At 36.9% G+C, this 20796-nt stretch overlaps 1 protein-coding gene across 3 annotated transcripts in view; it reads left to right on the top strand.

The window, feature by feature from the left end:
• NATD1 (N-acetyltransferase domain containing 1) overlaps positions 1-20796 on the top strand; it is a 115262-nt gene that overhangs the window by 10290 nt on the left and 84176 nt on the right. Inside the window, exon 2 of one of the 3 annotated variants that reach the window (XM_031940436.1) lies at positions 12301-12439. The exons of the other annotated variants lie outside the window; for them this stretch is intronic. Within the exon in view, the coding sequence (XP_031796296.1) occupies positions 12301-12439 (139 nt within the window). The remainder of the gene's footprint in view (positions 1-12300; positions 12440-20796) is intronic. 3 annotated transcript variants of the gene reach the window in all.

Genomic DNA, 20796 nt, shown 5'->3' with positions numbered 1-20796 from the left:
TCCGATCAGTGATGGGCTTAGACTTTACCCTTGCCCTCTGTAGCCTCAGCTCTTTTAGAGCTAGCTTTGCTTTGCAAAGTGTACTCCATCCTGAGAAATACACAATTTCTGATCAATTTTTTCAATGTTTCAATAATAATGTTTCTTTTTTTTTTTTAATAGCCTTTTATTTACAGGATATATGCATGGGTAACTTTACAGCATTAACAATTGCCAAACCTCTTGTTCCAATTTTTCACCTCTTACCCCCCCACCCCCTCCCCTAGATGGCAGGATGATCAGTAGATGTTAAATATATTAAAATATAAATTAGATACACAATAAGTATACATGACCAAAATGTTATTTTGCTGTACAAAAAGAATCAGACTCTGAAATATTGTACAATTAGCTTGTGAAGGAAATCAAAAATGCAGGTGTGCATAAATATAGGGATTGGGAATTCAATGTAATGGTTTTTAGTCATCTCCCAGAGTTCTTTTTCTGGGCATAGCTAGTTCAGTTCATTACTGCTCCATTAGAAATGATTTGGTTGATCTCGTTGCTGAGGATGGCCTGGTCCATCAGAACTGGTCATCATATAGTATTGTTGTTGAAGTATATAATGATCTCCTGGTCCTGCTCATTTCACTCAGCATCAGTTCGTGTAAGTCTCTCCAGGCCTTTCTGAAATCATCCTGTTGGTCATTTCTTACAGAACAGTAATATTCCATAATATTCATATACCACAATTTATTCAGCCATTCTCCAACTGATGGACATCCATTCAGTTTCCAGTTTTTAGCCACTACAAAAAGGGCTGCCACAAACATTCGTGCACATACAGGTCCCTTTCCCTTCTTTATAATCTCTTTGGGATATAATCCCAGTAGTAACACTGCTGGATCAAAGGGTATGCACAGTTTGATAACTTTTTGACCATAGTTCCAAACTACTCTCCAAAATGGTTGGATTCATTCACAACTCCACCAACAATGCATCAATGTCCCAGTTTTCCCACATCCCCTCCAACAATCATCAAATAATAATGTTTCAATAAATAATGATTGATCACCAAGCAGAGAAACCATAAAAATTATACTTGTATGGGGTTGTTATTCTTTTAGCTATATAACTTTATTTTTTTTTTCTGCATACTCTCCTGCCCTGATAACTTCAGATTATGTTTAAAGTGATCACCTTGCCAGACTAATCAGTTGTGTGACTGGGTGGAAGGAAGAATGAGTGAAGATGGCTGATTAAGCTTGGGTTTGAGAGGTCTAGGGAGAGATCCTGCCTTTATGGAGGAAGCAACCTGGAGGGGCAGCAGGTAATGACTTAGAATACTTTCTGACTGATATTTAAGTCTAGAATTGAGTCTTCTAGCTTAGTGCTAGCTTGTTCAGACCTCATCTGGTGGTTTCATTTAATAAAAACAACATAAACTCCCTTTTAAATACCAGCCTATTTTTTTTTTCCTTTTCTATATTTATGATAACCCAAAGGGTCATTGCAGTTTCTTCTCTTCTGGGAAAGGACCAGCTCTTTCATGAAGCAACAAAGGGATCCTGAGCTTAGAGTCAAAAAGATGCAGCCTTAGACTCTTCCTAACTGTGTGCCCCTGGACGAGTCATTTAATCTGCCTGCCTCAGTTTCCTCAAAAGCACCCATCTCCCAGGATTGTTGTAAAGATCAAATGATAATACTGTGCTAAGCACTTTACAACTGTATGTCCCACATAGTAGGGCTAATATGTGCTTGTTTCCTACTTCCCCAAGCCCTTTTCTCTGGAGAGAATAACACATGAAAACCCTGAATATATTGAGGGAATAGAAAAGAGTCCTCCGGAGAGCAGACAGCCTCAGGGTCTTTGTGGGTGAAATCATTCTGCACCCACAGAGTAGTACATTTCTGGAGAGCTATCATATTTACCTAAATGTACTCTTTATAGTGCAGTGAAGTAAGAGCCACTATAGGGATCTGTAAAAAAGTTGGATTAGCCAGTCTCTGAAGCCAGTCCCAGATTTTGAGCCATGTGCAGGAATTTAGATCAGAACACCTGGATCCTAATCTCAGCTTTGCCCTTTTACTGACGAATGCACTTTGGGGAAATCCCTTTATTTTTCTAAACCTCAGTTTGCCTATTTGCAAAATGCATATAATACTCTCTTCACTACTAATTTCAACAGAGTCCATGTAAAGAAAGTATTTTGTAAATTGTAATGTTTTAGTATTTCAAGTACTGGGTATAACTAGTCCCTTCATTAGTATGGATCACAACTCTTCTTCATCTTAGTAGATTGGCCATTGTGATTATTGTGGCTAACCAAAAAAAATCATTATGAATATCTGTGTCTGAAAACTGTAAATTCTATAGAAATCTGAACGGATTCTATTTAGATCTTTCAGGCTAGGGGTCTGTTGGAGATATCTCAAAGAGAATTATTCATTGTTAATTTTTTTTTGCATGAGCATTTACACTTCAAAAATCAAAGCAAATCGGAGCTTGAAATATTTTGTTGTTTAGATGCAGGAAATTGATGGAGACAATGATGGCAATGCAGATTAAATTTAAACTTAAAGTGTGTTGTTTGTGCTTTTTTTTTTTTTTTTCCTGGAGATCTAATTGTTAACCACTAGTAGCATGCCCCTGTTTTAAGATGTGGACCTTGCCCTCCTGGAGTTTACAGTCTAATGGGTGGTGGAGAACATAACAAAAGAGAAATAACATATAAGATATCGGGGAAGCCTAGGGTCTATTGAATTTTGATGCAAAAGAGCATGAAGAAGCAATGACCTGAGTCCCTGGAAACTCTGGTGATTTGGCTGTGTGGGAATTTTGTGGCCAGTTTTACTGCCCAAAGTGGAACTAAGTAGCTGCAGAAGGTTGGGCCAGGCTACTCCATGAGTGCCCTGAAATAGCCTCCTGTGTCCTTTCTCAGCACCGAGTGTGTGTGCCTAATTAAACCCCTAACAGGTGGCTGGCTGGTAATTGAGACTCAACTAGCTCTCTGTTCTCTCCCAGGGGATGGAGAGAAGAGCTGAACCACAGGAAAGCTTATCTTCAATTGAATACTGGACCTGGAATCAGGAAAAATTTAGAGTTCAGACCTTCCTCTGATGCTTACTAGCACTATGACCATAGACAAGTCACTTCCTTCCTCTGAAATTTAGTTTTCTCATTTGTAAAATGGGAGTGATAAGCTTTGACATACTGAGATTTCTGGATTGTGAGACAATTCATCCAAAGCTCAGCTTCTTAAACTGTGAGTCACAACCCCATTTGGGATCTTGTAACTGAGTTTGGGGGGCACAAAATTATGACTTATTAGCAATTATTAGCAATTTTATTATCAATTACCTTTTTATAGGCCACATAAAAATTTCTTAGACAAAAAGGAGTTGTTGGTAAAGTTTAAGAAGCTTTCATCTAAAGTACATTACAGACAGCTGGATGATCCAGTGGATAGAGTACTGGACTTGGAATAAGGAAAACTCATCTTCTTGAGTTCAAATGCTCCTTTAGGTAGTTACTAGATAATATTCCTCCTAAGTAGATCAAAAAAACAATTAGACACAAAAAAGTACTATTCAAACTTACAACAATTGCACAACCTAAGCCACCACTAGCTATAAAACTTAAACCTCCGTATACAGGGGAAGGCTTAGAAGCAAAAGCTTCTACGTGATCCTGTGCAAGTCATTTTATTCTGCCTCAGTTTCCTCATCTGTAAAATGAACCAAAGAAGGAAAGGCAAACCACACTAGTATCTTTGCCAAGAAAACCCCAAATGGGCAGTCAGACATGACTGAAAAATGACTAAACAACAAATTGTGATCTTGGGCAAGTCACTCTAGAAAACTCTCATCACCTTTAAAATGGGAATAATCATAAGATTGTTGTGAGGATCAAATGAGATGTTTGTAAAGTGCTTAGCACAATGCCTGACATTTAATAGATATTTAATAAATGCTTGTTTCCTTCCTGTTCTCACAAGCTTATTAGGATCAAAGGAATTAACATAACTGTATATAAAGTGTTTTATAAACCTTAAAACCTTTTCTAAATGCTAGTTATTGTGATTATTAGAAAAAATCTCTTCCAAGAAAGAAATTTTCTCTTGGATTATTAATGGAAGAACTCCATGGTATTCTTGACAATCCATTCTAATATCCAAACAGCTCTTTGCCTGGGAAATATCAGTCTCTTTCTTCCCTAGGCTATGCCTTTACAGCCTGACCAGTATGTCACCTATTTACATATTGGCCACTTACCATTCAAAGTATGAATATTCGGTGTGTGATTAAAGCCTTGGTCTTCCTAATGTTTTTTTGACCTGAGCTGCTGTGTTGGGTATATGAACCTGTGTATTCAAGGAATGTAGTAGTATGATGGGAAGAATCCTAGATTTGGATTCAGTGGATTTAAATTTCACCTCTGCCATTTAACAGCCATTTTGATTATAGGTGAGTGATTCACTGGACATTCTTTGAGCCTCGGTTTCCTCATTTATAAGGGTAAAAAAGACACTTGTGTTATCTAACACAAAAATGTTGTAAGCATCAGATGACATGGTACATTCTAAGGAAAAAAATGTGTGTGAGCTGTTAATAGTAATAATAGCTCACATCATTTATACATATACTTAAAGGTTTAAAGACTTAAAGGTCTACAAAGCTCTTTACTTATGTTATTTCACACAGTCCTCACAAGAATCTTATGAGATAGGGGTTTTCATTACTCCCATTTTGTTGTTGTTATTGTGTGACCCATTTGGGATTTTCTTGGCAGATCTAATGGAGTATCTTGTGATTTCCTTCTCCAGCTCATTTTACAGATGAGGAAATTGAGACAAACTGTTATTATTTACCCAGTGTCACACACAAACATCTGAAGCCACATTTGAATTCTGCTCTTTCTGACTTCAGGTTTGGCATTCAGTCTACTGTGTATTCAACTGTGTTTATTATTATTAATTACTATCAGTTCTTTTTATTATTGCAAACTATATTTACTGTTAACTCACATTTATATAGCACAGTTCAAGATAATGTGTCATACTGGACAGAAGGTTGGTCTTAGAGTCTGGAAAACCTCAGTCCAACCCCTTCTTCTGAAACATTTTGGCTATATGACCAAGTCACATAATCTTTAGTACCCCTGGAACAGTGCTTCTCAAACTTTTGTTTTCAGTATCTTTAGCCTATTAAAAATTATTGAGGATCTCTCCAAAGCGTTTTTGTTTATCTGGATTATATTTATTGACATTTACCATATTGGAAATAAAAACTATTTTTGAATTTGTAGACCCTCTAAAAGGGTTTCAGAAATCCTCAGGATTCTCCCATACTTTGAGAACCACTGCCCTGACCCCCAATCAATTATTAAACTTGAAATTCTAAAATTAAAAGGAGAAATTAATAATATTGAAAGTAAAAAAAAAACTATTGAACTAATAAAACTAAGAGTTGGTTTTATGAAAAAAACAATAAAATTGATAAAACTTTGGTAAATCTGATTAGAAAAAGGAGAGAGGAAAATCAAATTAATAGTCTTAAAAATGAAAAGGGAGAACTTTCCACCAATGAAGAGGAAATTAAAGAAATAATAAGGGGTTACTTTGCCCAACTTTATGCCAACAAATTTGATAACCTAAAATAAATGGATGACTACCTCCAAAAATACAGGTTTCCCAGATTAACAGAGGAGAAAGTAAATTGCTTAAATAATTCCATTTCAGAAAAAGAAATAGAACAAGAACCACTGCCCTGGAAGCTCTGTAAGACTCTTAAGACTCTACATTGGTGGAAGGAGTTTTCATAGAAGGAGTTCCTTACACTAGTGAAATCACAGATCAGGAGCACCTTATTAATAATACCTGGTGGGATTCTGCTTCTTGACATTTACAAAGGGCTTTCTTCACAAAAACCTTCTTGAGAAAGACATTACAAATGTTGGAATCCATCCTCTTTTTGTAGATGAGGAAACAAGTTTAGAGAATTCATTGACTTGAAATGCACAATACGTTTTAAACCTGAGGCTCCTTATTTCAAATCCAGTTTTCTTTCCCTTAAAAAGCCTAAAGGCTTTGCAGAGGTTTAAACCAAGTGAGTGTGAAAAGCACTTTGGGGTAGGGAGGTGTTTGGAGCTGTGGATTGAGATAGTGTGAGTAAGATCCTAGCATGAAATCTTAAGGTCCAAATGTCAAACACTCAGAAGTTGGGTTTCTTGGACCTAAAGGAATAGATATATTTCTAGGTAGTATCTTGGTGTTATTAGAAAAATGCATTTTTTGATGGTTAGTTTGGTTTTTTTTTTTTTTTAAGTTTTTAAATTTCCAACTTAGACACCAGAAACAAGAATTTTCATACATGTAGCAGAATGCAAAGAGATCCTGTAGGAAATTATTAAGTTCTATTTAATACACCTTGCTTTAAAAAAAAAAAAAAAAGTGATAAATTCTAAATTACTTTCTTTCAAAACTGTTCTGCCTGTTCATGCATTTTTATAAACTTCTTTCTGTTCTTTAATGTCATTTTTTTAAAATGTTAATGGCCTTTTTTTTTTTTTTTGCATCACTGTTACTACCTTTCCTCCAATTAAAAAAACAAAAGAAAGAAAAAGGAAAAAAAACCTTTTTGTAATAAGTAAAGCCAGGCAAATAAATCTACACAACAATATGTGCAGAAATACTTTTTTCTTTCTGTATCTTGAGTCCATCACCTCTCTGTCAGAAGAATGGGTCCTATGCTTCTTCATAGAACCTCAGAAGGCATAAACTGGTCATGGCATTGATGAGAATTTTCCAATCTTTAAAAATAATTTTTCTCTATATGTTCTCTTGGTTCTGTTCACTTTTTTGTGCATAAGTTCATGCTAATCAGGATTCTGTGAAATAATTTCTTATATAACTTATGACAAAATATTTACCTATATACATATGCCACAATTTGTTCAGCCATTCCGATTGCCTAGGATTCAATCTGAGATATCCCTTCAATTCTGGTTATTTGCTTTTCTTTCCCCTCCTACCTCCTTCACTCTTGTAATATGTACTCTAAGATCATGAAATTTTGTTTTAGTTGTGATTGTTCCTGGCCTGGTATTTTCCTACTTCTTAACCCCACCCCTCTCCCTATTTGTGTCTAAGTTGAGTGTATAGTGATATATATTTCTACACCAAAATTTGAGTATTCAACCGTCCTTTGTCCATTCCAGATAAGTGAGGTTTCATCTGATGCTTATTCCTTCCTAACCCTTCAATATTTGAATTATTTTCTCATGAATCCCAGTTATGAACAATTAATTATATACGGCTCCCCCCAATTAAAATAAATTTTAAATAAAAATAAAAATTAATTAAATAAATAATATATAAATATAAATATATAATATAAATAAATATAAATATGAATAAATAAAATTAAATAAAAATTAAAATTTGTTTTTACAGTTCCTAATTTAGTTCTGATCTTTTTCAAAAGTAATGCTAGCAAAAAATCTTCTTTTAATTAAATTAAAGATCTATTTCCCCCCCCATCTATAGGATTACTTTCAATTTTATAGAGCAAGTTATTTTTGGTTACATACCTCTATCTTTTGCCTTTAGGAATATTGTATTCCAAGATCTCTTCTTATATATATAGAAGTTACTAAGTCTTCAATGATTCTGACTGTCGTTCTGTACTTGAATTGCTTCTTTGTAGATATTTGTAGTATTTTTTCCTCTATAAGAACATTGGATTTTGGCTATGATATTCTTTGATTTTTCCTTTTGGGATTCCTTTCAGGAGATGATTACTAGATTCTATATTTATCCTCTGCTTCTAATTGATCTAGACACTTTTCATTTCTGATTTTTTGAACGTAGTACCCAGGCTTTTAAAAAAAAAAATCTTGATTTTTCGATTCAACGTTTCTTAAATTCTCTCTCCATGACGCATTTTCCAGGTCAGTTGGTTTTTTATGTCAACCTACATTTTCTTGTTCTTGTTGTTGTTGTTTTGGTCAATCTTTTGATTTTTGTTCTAATGTTTCTTACTGTTTCAGAGTCATTGATTTGTGTATTATAATTTGGATTTACATGGAGTCCATTACTTGGGTAAAGTATTCCTTCTAAACTACCTATTCTCTTAATTCTTTACTCTGAAGTGTTTATTTCACTTTTTATCTTTTGTTTATTTCTCCTAAGTATACACATAGTCTTTATGGAAAATGCAATTTTTTTTTTTCCCTTTGACCCTCTGCTTGCAGCTGTTGTTGAATTATTTATTTATTTGTTTGTTTTTGGAGTTAAGACCTTCTGGATCTTGGAGGTTTATAGGACCAGAAATTTTAGGTTAAGAACCTAAATTTCCTAAATTTAGGTCCAATTATCTCAGGACAAAATGCTTAATACTTTGGTCATCTGGGTGCCTGAGCTGTCCTGGTCTGAGCATGATGGAACTGAGTCAGAATGGTTACCCCTGAGATGTCCCTCTTGATTCTGTTCCCTGGCATTTCCAAAGTCCCCACCCCAGGGTTTTTTCCCTACCAGGGGAGCTCCCTGCTCTTGGTACTTATCACTATTGAAACTACACCTGTCTCTGATCTCTATGGGGCTTGCTTTGCTAGAAGTGCCCTCTTGCCTTTGGACTCTTGGCTAATGTTTTGTGCAATTCTGGGGTAGGTGAAGTCACATACTTTAGGTTTATATTACATTTCTGGATTATCATTCAGTCCAGCGTGAACTTTAGGATTTGGCAAGAAGTCCCCTCCTTTGGAATTTTCTTACATTGTGTTCTCTTCCCTCCCATCAGACCTCCTCTTCCTCTCTTCCTCTCAACCCCACCCACCTTTCCAAAGTCAAGGCAGGAAAAAACCCATCCATCGCCTGAGCAGTGCCAAGATATATGGATTATTATTTTCATCTGGTGCAGGGGCTTTTCTCAGAGGAAAATAAATTCTGGCCAAAAAAGAAAGAATTAATTTTTAGGGAATTTTACTCCTTTTTATTTCCCAATGTCCTACCTATATTACTTAAGATCATAGGATCTGGGCTGAGCTACACTTTAGAGGTCATTTACTCTAACCCTCCCTTTTAAAAAGTGACTTACCTCCAATATCAAATATCAGAGTTAGGATTTGGACTCAAGTAGATTGTCTGACTTCTGATTCAATCTATTTCCCATTTAAAGACTATTATAATCTATTGTGCTTACCTTCCTATTGGCCTTTCTTTGGCTCTTGCTTTAAGATTTTTTTTTTAAAGATAAAAAAAAATTTGAACTTAAATTCAAATTAAAGCATTTAAATTAAATGCACTCCTGCTAATATTTTAGCATTAGGATTTTTTACTTTGATGAAAAATTTGCCACAGAGTTCTTTTAAGTCACAAGCTTCTTTTACTATATTCTTGATTTATGTGGATTTTCCCCCTCCCCCCAGAATCTATCATTGGGATAAAGTGAGGTCCACAGCAGTGCACTAGCCAGAGTTAGACCAGTAGTTAGATTGTAAGCTCCTTGAGGGAAGAGGCTATCTTGTGCTCCTTTTTGTATCCCCAGTGTTTAGTATATAGACTGGCACATAGCTTAATAAATGTTTATTGACAGACCGACTTGCCACTAGCTCACAGTGTTTATCTTGGACTAATTATCTCTTCCTCTCTGAGCCTCAGTTTCCTCATTTGCAGAATAGAGGAAGGATAATCCTCTTAAATAGTTCAGAAGAGTATTGGGGAAACGAGTTCACATGTGCAGAAATATTTTAGGGGGAAGGAACATACACTCTCTTAAGCCATCCTGTTGGTGGTATTATTTCTTTCCTTTTCATTCAATGCCATTGAACCACAGCCATCCTGGGCTGCCTGGGAAAAGAGTCAACTTGTTTATAAGAACTGAATTAGCAGGAAGTTGAATTTATGAATGAAAATACCTCAGTGCTGGGTGCAGTCCATAAGATTAAAAAACAAAAACATCATTCCTGACCCTCAAATTTTCTGAGATGATCTCCTGTTGGGTAGAAGTTCCTAACCATTTTTGTATGATGGATCCCTTTAGTAGAATAGGGAAGCGCATGGATTCCTCAAAAATAACATTTTAAAATAAATAAGATTACACAAGAAACCAATTCTATCAAAATAGAGTTATCAAAATATTTTTATGCTTTTAAAAATTATTTTGTTTTTGTATTGGTCAACCTGCCATCTAGGGGATGGGGTGGGGGGAAGGAGGGGGAAAATTGGAACAAAAGGTTTGGCAATTGTCAATGCTGTAAAATTACCCATGCATATAACCTATAAATAAAAAGCTATATTAAAAAATTATTTTGTTTTGTTAAATATTTCTCAATTACATCTAAAAATATTTTTACATTCTATTTGTCAAACTTGAGTTCCAAATTTTTTTCCTTCTCCCTTCTTGAGAAGGTAAACAATTTGATATTGATTATATTATTATTATTATATATTTTTAAGAAATATTTGATAAGAATCCATGGGATTATGCATGTGAAGTTTTACCAAAATATTTCTTAAGAAAAAGTTCATGAAAGGCCTGGAGAGACTTACACGAACTGATGCTGAGTGAAATGAGCAGGACCAGGAGATCATTATATAATTCTACAACAATACTAGATGATGACCAGTTCTGATGGATCAGGCCATCCTCAGCAACGAGATCAACCAAATCATTTCTAATGGAGCAGTAATGAACTGAACCAGCTATGCCCAGAGAAAGAACTCTGGGAGATGACTAAAAACCATTACATTGAATTCCCAATCCCTATATTTATGCACACCTGCATTTTTGATTTCCTTCACAAGCTAATTGTACAATAATTCAGAGTCTGATTCTTTTTGTACAGCAAAATAATGTTTTGGTCATGTATACTTATTTTGTATCTAAGTTATATTTTAATATATTTAACATCTACTGGTCATCCTGACATTTAGGGGAAGGGGTGGGGGGGTAAGAGGTGAAAAATTGGAACAAGAGGTTTGGCAATTGTTAATGCTGTAAAGTTACCCATGTATATATCCTGTAAATAAAAGGCTATTAAATTAAAAAAAAAAAAAAAAAAGAAAAAGTTCATGAACCTCAGATTAAGAATCCTTGCCCAAATTCTTGGAAAATGAAGTATGGGCAGTTAATCTGTTCATAGCAGCTTCTTCCCTGCATTAGCTGTTTGGTTGGGAGAGGCTAAAGGATAGGTTTAGCAACTTTGAGGTGAATGGTCGGAAATCCAGTAAGATCTCTGGTGATTTTGGGTGTAAGGAGAGAATGGGAGATAAATAATGCTCCCCGTGGCAGCTTCACTTTATAAACAACAGAGATCCACAGCTTTAACAGTGTTGGTAGCCTGCCTCTCCAGCATTTTCCATACAGAATTGTCATGATTTATCAACTCCCCTCTATCCTCCGTCAATCTCATGCTTTCTTCCTTTACCCCAGGCTCTTAAGTAGCTATGGTAGTCCAAGGAAAAATCCAGTCGGGATCTTGCCTCCTCCTCCCCTCCTCTTGTGTTTTTCCAAACCTTTTCCTAAGAGATTAGTCATCTCTGACTCTCGGGACTGGCTGATGAGAGAGATAAGGAGACCCTTGCTGACTGCCAGCCAGTCTCACCCTCTGCTCCCCTTTGACTGGCTTTTGTGGAGGTTGCTCTGTCTGGGTAGGTGATGACGTGTGTCCCACATTGATTCTGAAAGAGACCCTTGTCATACAGCAACACAGTCGGACAGCTTGAATTTCTCCTGTACCTTTCCTCCAAGGAGCTTGGTTTCTCATCTGGTGTGCCTAAGTCTGCCCATTTTGCAGATGGGGGAAAGACTGAGGACCAGAGAGACATAGAAAATAGATTAAAAAGAATCAGTGAGGGAGGGGTGCATGGAGGGAGCAGGGTAAAATGAACCCCCATTTTCTGCCTCTTAATCTAAGGTCATAGCTGATCAGTGAACTGTGTCCAAAGTTTATTTTATTCTGAACTTATTAAAAATGGGCATTTATATATCTATAGATGTATATTTATACATAAATATATATACAGTCACAGTCTAATAGAAGAAGGAGACAGCAAATGAAACCGACACATTTATGTTCAGCTAGTTTTCTTTTTGGATATATAGCATGTGCATTTGAAAGCTTCCTAAGAGAACAAAAAAAGGGCCTTTTTTTTTTTTTTTTTGACTATGCTTTTTTCAGTGACCCTCTTTTCTTTTCTTTTTTTCTTTTTTGTTACCTTCTCCCTATATCCCTCGCTCTTTAACCAATAGAAAAAGAAAAATGAAATTCTAGAAACAAATATGCATAGTCAAGCAAATATTATCATCCTCACTTTACAGATGAGGAAACTGAGCTTCAGAGAGATGCCCAAGGGGACACAGGCAATTGTGTCAAAAGATGAGATCCAAACCTCTTTTCAAGTCCAGCATGCTTCCAATTGCTCTACATTGCCTATTGAAAGATATAAATATTTAAGAGGTAAGAGTGAGTAGCAGCAGCAGAATTTGTAGCAATGGAGGAATGAGGAGGGAGGGAAGTCGCTGGATTTTTGATATACTGGGGAGAACGTAGGCAGCAGCCTGGTAGTTTGGAAACTGCTGAAAGGTGTTGGAAAATGAGTGGGTATGAGGGAATGAAGGCAGGAACATGGCAGTGAGGAGGAAGAGAGAGACAGGATGATATTCTGTTGGAGCACCAGAATCAAGTGTAGGGTTTTTTAAGGATGGACATATTAGGCAATAGGGTGGCTGGATAGTGAAGTGGATAGATCACTAATTTTAGAGTCAGAAAGACCTGAATTCAAATCCAGCCTCAGACACTTACTAGCTGGGTGAGCTTGGGCAAATCACTTCATTCTGTTTCCTCATCTGTAAAATAAGGTAGAGAGAAGGAAATGGCAAACTCCTCCAGTATCCTTACCAAGAAAATCCCAAGTGGGGGTCACGAAGTGCTGGACACAAGTGAAAATGGCTGAACAACCACTACCACAAATGTTAGACAATAGGGCAGGATCCGATTAAAAAAGGAGAGATTGAAAATCAGAGAGGGAGGGAGTTCTCTCTTGAAACACAGTCCTAAAAGCAATGGGAAGAACTGCTTTTTAGAGTATAGGTAGAAGAGCTAATCCTACCTTTTCTTCAGAGAATGGATCAAAGGAGGAGGGGACAAAATGGGTAGAGATTTCAAAAATATTAAGATATAGAGTAGGAGAGAGGAGGGAGTTCATAATAGCTGGCATCAGTTTTTTAAATCGGGCAAGGGTTGGGGCTGTCATCTGCCAAGAGAAAGGGCAGAGGGATGACAGATGAGGCTTGAGAAAAGAAGATTGGAGACACAAACACTTTGGGGAGAATGATAGCCCCGTCAGGGAAGAATAAACAGATTTTTGTGCAGTAGTGAGGGCACCATGCAAGTCAGATAACCAGAATTTTGTAGTAGTCTATTGGAGCACACTTGTATCTCTAATTTCAAAGGCATTCCATTGTAATCAAAAAGGAGTAAAGAAAGCAGTTTAGGTAATTTTTTTGTATATGTTTTAACAATAAGCACTTATTAAGCTCCTGCTATGTGCTAGAACCAGGAAGAAGTTTAAAACCTAGATAAAACTTAGTATCTGCCTTCCAGAAGTTTATAGGAGAGTGGAGGGATAAGTCACCAACAGAATGAAAATTGTCACATATGTGACCTGCGTTAGACAGAAAGCAAAATGCAATCTGAAATTGAAGATTGTTACCAACTAAGGAGAATCAGGGAAGGCTTCCTGAAAGTGGTAGCATTTGAGATGGTTAAAAGGAAGAATAGAGGCATGGAGGTAAGTAGACAAGTAGTTCACAAATAAGAAATAGATTGAGCATAGAGACCTGAGAGCTTATGAATAAATGAACAGAGGGGCAGTGTTGTCCTTATGGGTTAGGGTGTAAAAATAACAATAATAGCATATCATTATGTTGCTATATAATATATTATTTTATCATTTCATATTATGTATTTATATATAATTATATAGCCTATCATATATCGTAATACACATTATATTTATAGGGGGACAGAAGGGGAAAGTGGGAAGACAGACAAAAAGACAGGCCAGAGCTGATCAAGGTCCTCACAAGTACCTAAAGTCCAGCCAAGCTGAGGACTATATGGAGACCAAAAGAATGAGGGAAGTAACAGCAAGGTTTGTGTATATTTGTGCAATCTATCATACTCCCAACACTGCCACCATTTTGGAACTGTGAATGTCGAAGGAGCTTTTCTCAAGAGAAAATGACATTGTGCTCATTTAGTTGTGTATGTGATAATTTTTTTTTACTTTTACCATTTGTCCTGATTTCATATTTTACTGTCTTTATGAGAGTACACAACTGAATAGCCAGACCAGCATGATTTAGAAGACCCCAGTCTCAGATTGGTTCATGCAAATGAGCCAGATAAAGCAAATGAGCATCTAAAATATGAACCCTAATTCATGTAAAGTCATAAATGAGTGGAAAGGTTGTTACATTCTGGTGGGGCGATTGATAATGAAGGTTGTTCTTGGGAGGGAGAAAGGTACATCGGACATTGAAAGGTGAGATAAATTCAAAAGCTGGGATTGCAGGATTTGATAACTGATTTATTGAATGTTCTAGGTGAAGGAGAAGAATAAATTTTTATGAATTATCCCATGGCGTGGTGGCGTTACCACCAATAAAATAATGAAGTCTGAAGAAAGTATGGGTGTAGGGGAAAGAGTTCATGAATTAGCTCAATTTGGGGCATATTGAATTTGAAGTAAGATGCCCAGGTGGAAAAAGCTCTGTGGAGATTACTTAGGGATAAAGATTTGAAAGGCAGAAATGAAGGATGATGGGTTGTGGGATTTTTTCAAACATGGTGGCTAGTGGACAGTGAGACCTTCACTGTGGAGATCAAGGATGGTTATGGAGGCAATGAAGACAAGATGGAAAAGATGGAGAATAGAGATGAGTAAGGGGACTCACAGATCACCAATAAGGATGAGACTTATTGTGAGCGAGAGAATAGAAAGTTGTTGGAGAGTCTTATCTCAAAGGGGACATAATGGCATAATGGATAGTTCTGGACTTACAATGATAAAATCCTAGCTTCAAATCCTGTTACTTGCTAACTGTAAATTTGACCTGTATTCAAATCCTAAGGCTGACAAAACCAGCTATATGATCTTTAAATTCTATGTTCTAGGCACCTCTCTGGGACTGCATATTGCCCGTCTATAATTGGTAGAAGGAATTTCCTCACCTGGGAATTCCCTATTCCCATGAAAATCACAGGTTTAGTCTTAGTCATAGCTCTGTTATTTAAGTCGTGTCCCTATGATCTCATTAACAATTTGACTTTTATGTAGTAGTCTTGACTCATGTTAAGCCTACTATCACTAACAGCCTCCCCCCAATTTGAGCTGCTGCAATGTTGTTCCTTACCCAGTCCCAGCTATCAAACAACTTCCTCTAGGGACTAGTTCCTCCACTTCGTTGATCTCCACCCACTGTTCCTAATAAGTCTGGATCGAGATCTGACCTCAAACAAGTATCTGCTTACTCAGTAAAATCAGAAAGGCCACAGGGAGGCAGGCCCCCAGCCAAAAATCACCTTGTTATCATCAGTCATAGAAGCATTAAGTTGTCCAAGTTGGAAGGGACCTTTTCAACATCATCTCATCTAATCCTCCCTGACCTTGAAGAAACTAAAGTTCAGAGAATTGAAATGAATTGTCCCATCACACAGTTTAAAAGTCTGGTTGGGATTAGTTTATTTATTATTTTTGGAGGCGGGAGGATTATTTTAACATCCATTTAAAAAGAACAACCAAAAAAAGGAAGGTGCCTGAATATGGGGGAAAAAAACCGATGGGTGCCAAAGACAAACCTATCTCCATTAATTGATTAATTATTGAGTTCAGCACACTCTTTAAGTATAAAGTCTCATGCTGGAAGCTATGGGAAGATGGCACAGTCACTACCCTCTAGCAGTTTATAATCTAGTAAGGGAGTTGATAGCAACATCAATACTCTATGTAGTTTTTATTGTTGGTTTGTTTAAGTTGTGTCCAACTTTTTTATTAAAGCTTTTTATTTTCAAAACATATGCATAGTTTTCAACATTCACTCTTATAAAACCCTGTCTTCCAAATTTTTTTCCTCCTTTCCCCCAGATGGCAAGTAATCCAATATATGTTAAGCATGTGCAATTCTTCTATACATATTCTCACAATTATCTTGCTGCACAAGAAAAATCAGATCAAAAAGGGAAAAAAGAGAGCGAAAACAAAATGCAACCAAACAACAACAAAAAAAGTGAAAATACTATGCTGTGATCCATCCTCAGTCCCCCCAATCCTCTCTCTGGCTGCAGATGGCTCTCTTCATCACAAGATCATTGGAACTGGCCTGAATCATCTCATTGTTGAAGAGAACCATATCCATCAGGATTGATCAACTCATAATCTTTTTGTTGCTGTATACTCCTGGTTCTGTTCACTTCACTCGGCATCAGTTCATGTAAGTCTCTCCAGGCCTCCCTGTATTCATCCTGCTGATCATTTCTTATCGAACAATAATATTCCGTAACATTCATATACCACAATTTATTCAGCCATTCTCCAACTGATGGGCATCCACTCAATTTCCAATTCCTTGCCACTATGAAAAGGGCTGCCACAAACATCCCTTTTTTATGATCTCTTTGGGATACAGATGCAATAGAGACACTGCTGGATCAAAGCTTATTCACAGTTTGGTAGTACTTTGAGCTTAGTTCCATATTGTTCTGTGGAATAGTTGGATCAGTTATAATTCCACCAATAATGTATTTAGTGTCCCAGTTTTCCTCCAACATGTATAATTGTCTTTTCCTGTCATCTTAGCCAATCTGAAAAGGTGAAGTGATATCTCAGAGTTGTCTTAATTTGCATTTCTCTAATCAATAGTGATTTAGAGTGTGTTTGACTCTTTGTGCTCCATTTTGGGGTTTTCTTGGCATTTCCTTTTCCAGCCCAATTAACAGATGAGGAAGTTAAATGACTTGCCCAGAACATAAAACTAGTAAGTTTCTGAGATCAGATATAAACCCATAAAGATAAATCTTCCTGATTCCTGTGTCACCTAGCTGCCCCCGGGTTTACTTTCCAATTATTATTTCATTTGCTCCCCACAACATCCCTTGGAGGTAGGTGCCATTATTAACCCCATTTCACAGATGAGGAAACAGAGGCTGAGTTCCCCAGGATCATCCAGCCAATTTTGAGTCAGAATTAGGACTTGAATACAGATCTTCTTGACTTTATGTTCCATTCTCCATCTACCATGCCCAAGTGCTTCTCAAAAACGGGGTATTAGGTGCATTAAAGGAAATGAAGAGATTCAAGATCAGAATAAGAAAGCTGATATTCCCAATGTGCCTGGTCCTGAGGAAGCCATAATCTGGAGCATTGTGTTCTATTCTGGGATGGTGTTTCAGGAAAGGCATTGAGAGGCGGGGTCCTAGGCAAGGAGGGCAACCAGAATAATAAGGAGCCTGGGAACTCCCGCCTTGAGGATTGGTTGAAGTGTATGGGAGATTTCTTGGCCAAGAGATGCTTGTGGTAATGGTTGTGTTTGGTCCAAGAAGGAGTAGACTTCTGCTTGGTCCCCATGGGCAGAAATGGGATCTTGCATGCATCTGGGTTCAGCCTCAAGAAGAATTTTCTAATAGTGAGAGGGATCCCACAGTCAGAGTAACTGTCTCCTTATGTTAGTCCCTGCAATAGACATTCAGGAGGTGACTGATTAACTAATTGTCCAAGATGTGAGATGGAAATTATACTTTGGGGAGGGTCTGAACTTGGAGCAGCTAGGTGGTGCAGTGGGTAAAGGCCCAAGCTTAGAAGCATCTTCCCGAGTTCAAATATGACCTCAGACACTAGCTGTGTGACCCACCCCCCAACTTCAACCCATTTGCCTCAGTTTCCTCATCTGTAAAGTAAAGTGGAGCAGGAAATGGCAAAGCACTTCAGTGGCTTTGCCAAGAAAACTCCAAACGGGGTCCCAAAGGGTTAGATACAAGTTTAAAACAAACAGCCAAACAATAACAAAGGGTTTGAGCTAGGTAACCTACCTTAGAGGAACCTTTTGATTCACAAAAGCCATGAGTCAGCACTTAGTCTAGTTTAGGGAGCTTGTTTCTTTAAAGCTTCCTTGCTGTTCTGATTTGTAATTCCTGGTCTGTCCTCACATGGTCTTTCTTTTTAAAAAGAACTTTGCCACCTGCTGGGATGGCTAAGAGACAACAAGAACCAGCGTTTAAAATTTTAGGATGTTGTGACTAATGTAGAAATATGTTTAATATGATTGTACATGTATAGCCTGTATCAGATTGCTTGCCGTCTTGGGGAGGAGAGGAAGGAGAAAACAATGGAAATCAAAATCTTATAAAAATAAATGTTGTAAACTGATGCTGAGTGAAATGAGCAGAACCAGGGGAACATTGTACACAGTAACAGCAAGATTATGTGCTGATCAACTATGTGATTTAGCTCTTCTCAGCAATGCAGTGATCCAAGACAATTTCAATAGACTTGGAATGGAAAATGCCATCCACATCCAGGGAAAGAACTATGGAGACTGAATGCAGATCAAAGCATACTATTTTCTCCTTTTTTGTTGTGGCTGATTGTTTGCCTTTTCTTTTTCGTGGTTTTTTTTTTTTTTTCTCATTTTGGTCTGATTTTTTTTTTCCTTGCACAATATGACAAATAAGGAAATATGCTTAAAAGGATTGTACTTGTTTAACCTCTACCAGATTGTTTGCTATCTTGAGGGAGGTGGAAGATAAGAAAGAGGGGGGAAAAAGTTTAGAACACAAAATCTTACAAACATGATTATTGAAAACTTTTACATGTATTTTGAAAAGCAAAATACTATTGAGGGAAAAAAAGTAAATGTTCAAAAATATATTTACATATACTTGGAAAAAATAAAATTATTAAATGGAAAAAAAATAAAAATAGAAGGAAAAAAATTTTAGGATGTTATATCTGAGAAGGGAGAAGGACCTTGTGATTGGGTATGTGTGTATATATATATATATATAGAGAGAGAGAGAATATAAGCTTAGGCAGTTTTCCTCAATTCCATTTCTGCCTAAAAACTGAGTTTGCAGCCCTCTCTCTTTAAGATTTGCATTTGCTGGGGTCTTAAAGTATATCTTATAAAGGTAAGTATATCTTTCCCTGGTGCTGTTAAATGAGGAGTTCTGAGAGGGCCTTGGAGAGGAACAAGACCAAATAGATATGAAAAGGGTGGAATCTTCAGCCAACAGCTGATTTCCTTCAGGCTTTGCCAAGCTGAAAAGCAGACTGTGTAATAGATTGGAGATTCCCTTTAATTTGAAATTTAAAAACAAAAAGAAAAATTCCTGATTTTAATTGTAGCTCTGGCACCAAGGAGCTTTGTGTTCTTGGACAAATTACTTTTGCTCTCTGGGTATCCACCACGGGCTCTTAACCTTTTTTTTGGTGTCATAGACCCCTTGGGCCATTTGTTATGGTGAATCTTGAGACCTCTTCTCAGCATATTTTTAATGCATAAAATAGATAAGATTACAAAGAAAATCAGTTCTTTTGAAATAGTTATGAAACTTTAAAAAAAATTCAAAGACTCCTGGACCCGATGATCTCTTAAGAGCCAGTCCATTTCTTTATTTGCTTATTCATTTATTTGGGGGGGGGGGAAGCAGTTGGGGTTAAGTGACTTATCCATGGTCACACAGAAAGTAAGTGTCTGAGAGTAGATTTGAACTTAGATTCTCCTGATTTTAGAGCCAGTGTTTTATCCACTGAGCTACCTAGCTGCCCCAGCCCTTCCATTTCTTAAAAACAAACAAAACAAAACAAAACAAAAAAAAAACTGGCATTTTATATGATACTTAAGACAAGTTCTTCATATTATAGTAAAAAGAGCTCTGAAGTCAGAAGAACCTAGCTGAGTTTAAATCTTGATTCTTTTGGTATTGCCTGTGTGACATTGCGTAACCAAATTCAAATGGAGTTCTACATAAAGTTTGTGGCTGGGACAAAATGGAGCTTCTGAGAAGAATACAATAATCTAGTCAATGTCAAAAGCAATTCAATCTTTTTATCTGGCTTATTTAAAGGAAGGACCCCAAAAGGAAGATGTCTGAGTGAGTGGGAGGCACAAGAGACAAGGGAAAAATCCACCAGAGCAGCCCAGTGAGCTCACCAAGCTGGGGCTAGTACTGACCTCTCCAGATGAGGTCCAGACTAACAGTCCTGAAGGGGATCTGGGAGGGAATGCACTCAGAAATATTACCAGGAAGCCTATAGGATAATTATCTTAAAGCCATGCAAGAAGAGAGAGGCCTTTTGTTTTAGAGCAATTTAACAGTAAATGCTTGCTTATTAGCTTCCTGACCCTGGAAATATCAGTACTTCTCTCAACTTCAGTTTCATCTTTAAATAGGGAATACAGGTATTAATTGTTCCTATCTCATAGGATTGTTGTAAAGAAACTGCCTTATAAGAACTCATGATGAAAAATGCTATTCACCAGAGAAAGAATTGATAGTCTGAATACAGATCAAAGCCTACTAATTTTTTTTTATTTTTTTTTTGGAGGGAGAGAGGTTTGGTTTTTTTTTTTTTTTTCCTGTAAATGACCAATATGGAAATTAATTTTGTGTGACTCCACATGTATAACTTATATCAGATTGCTCAGGGAAGGGAGAAGGGGGGAGGAAAGAATTTGGAACTCTGTATTTAAAAAAGAATGTTACGGGACTTTTATGGAAACATTTTACATAATTTCACATGTGCCTTCTTGGAT

The sequence above is a fragment of the Sarcophilus harrisii genome, chromosome 1, assembly GCF_902635505.1.
Source record: "Sarcophilus harrisii chromosome 1, mSarHar1.11, whole genome shotgun sequence".
NCBI lineage: Eukaryota > Metazoa > Chordata > Mammalia > Dasyuromorphia > Dasyuridae > Sarcophilus > Sarcophilus harrisii.
This window is presented reverse-complemented; position numbering and strand designations above follow the sequence as displayed.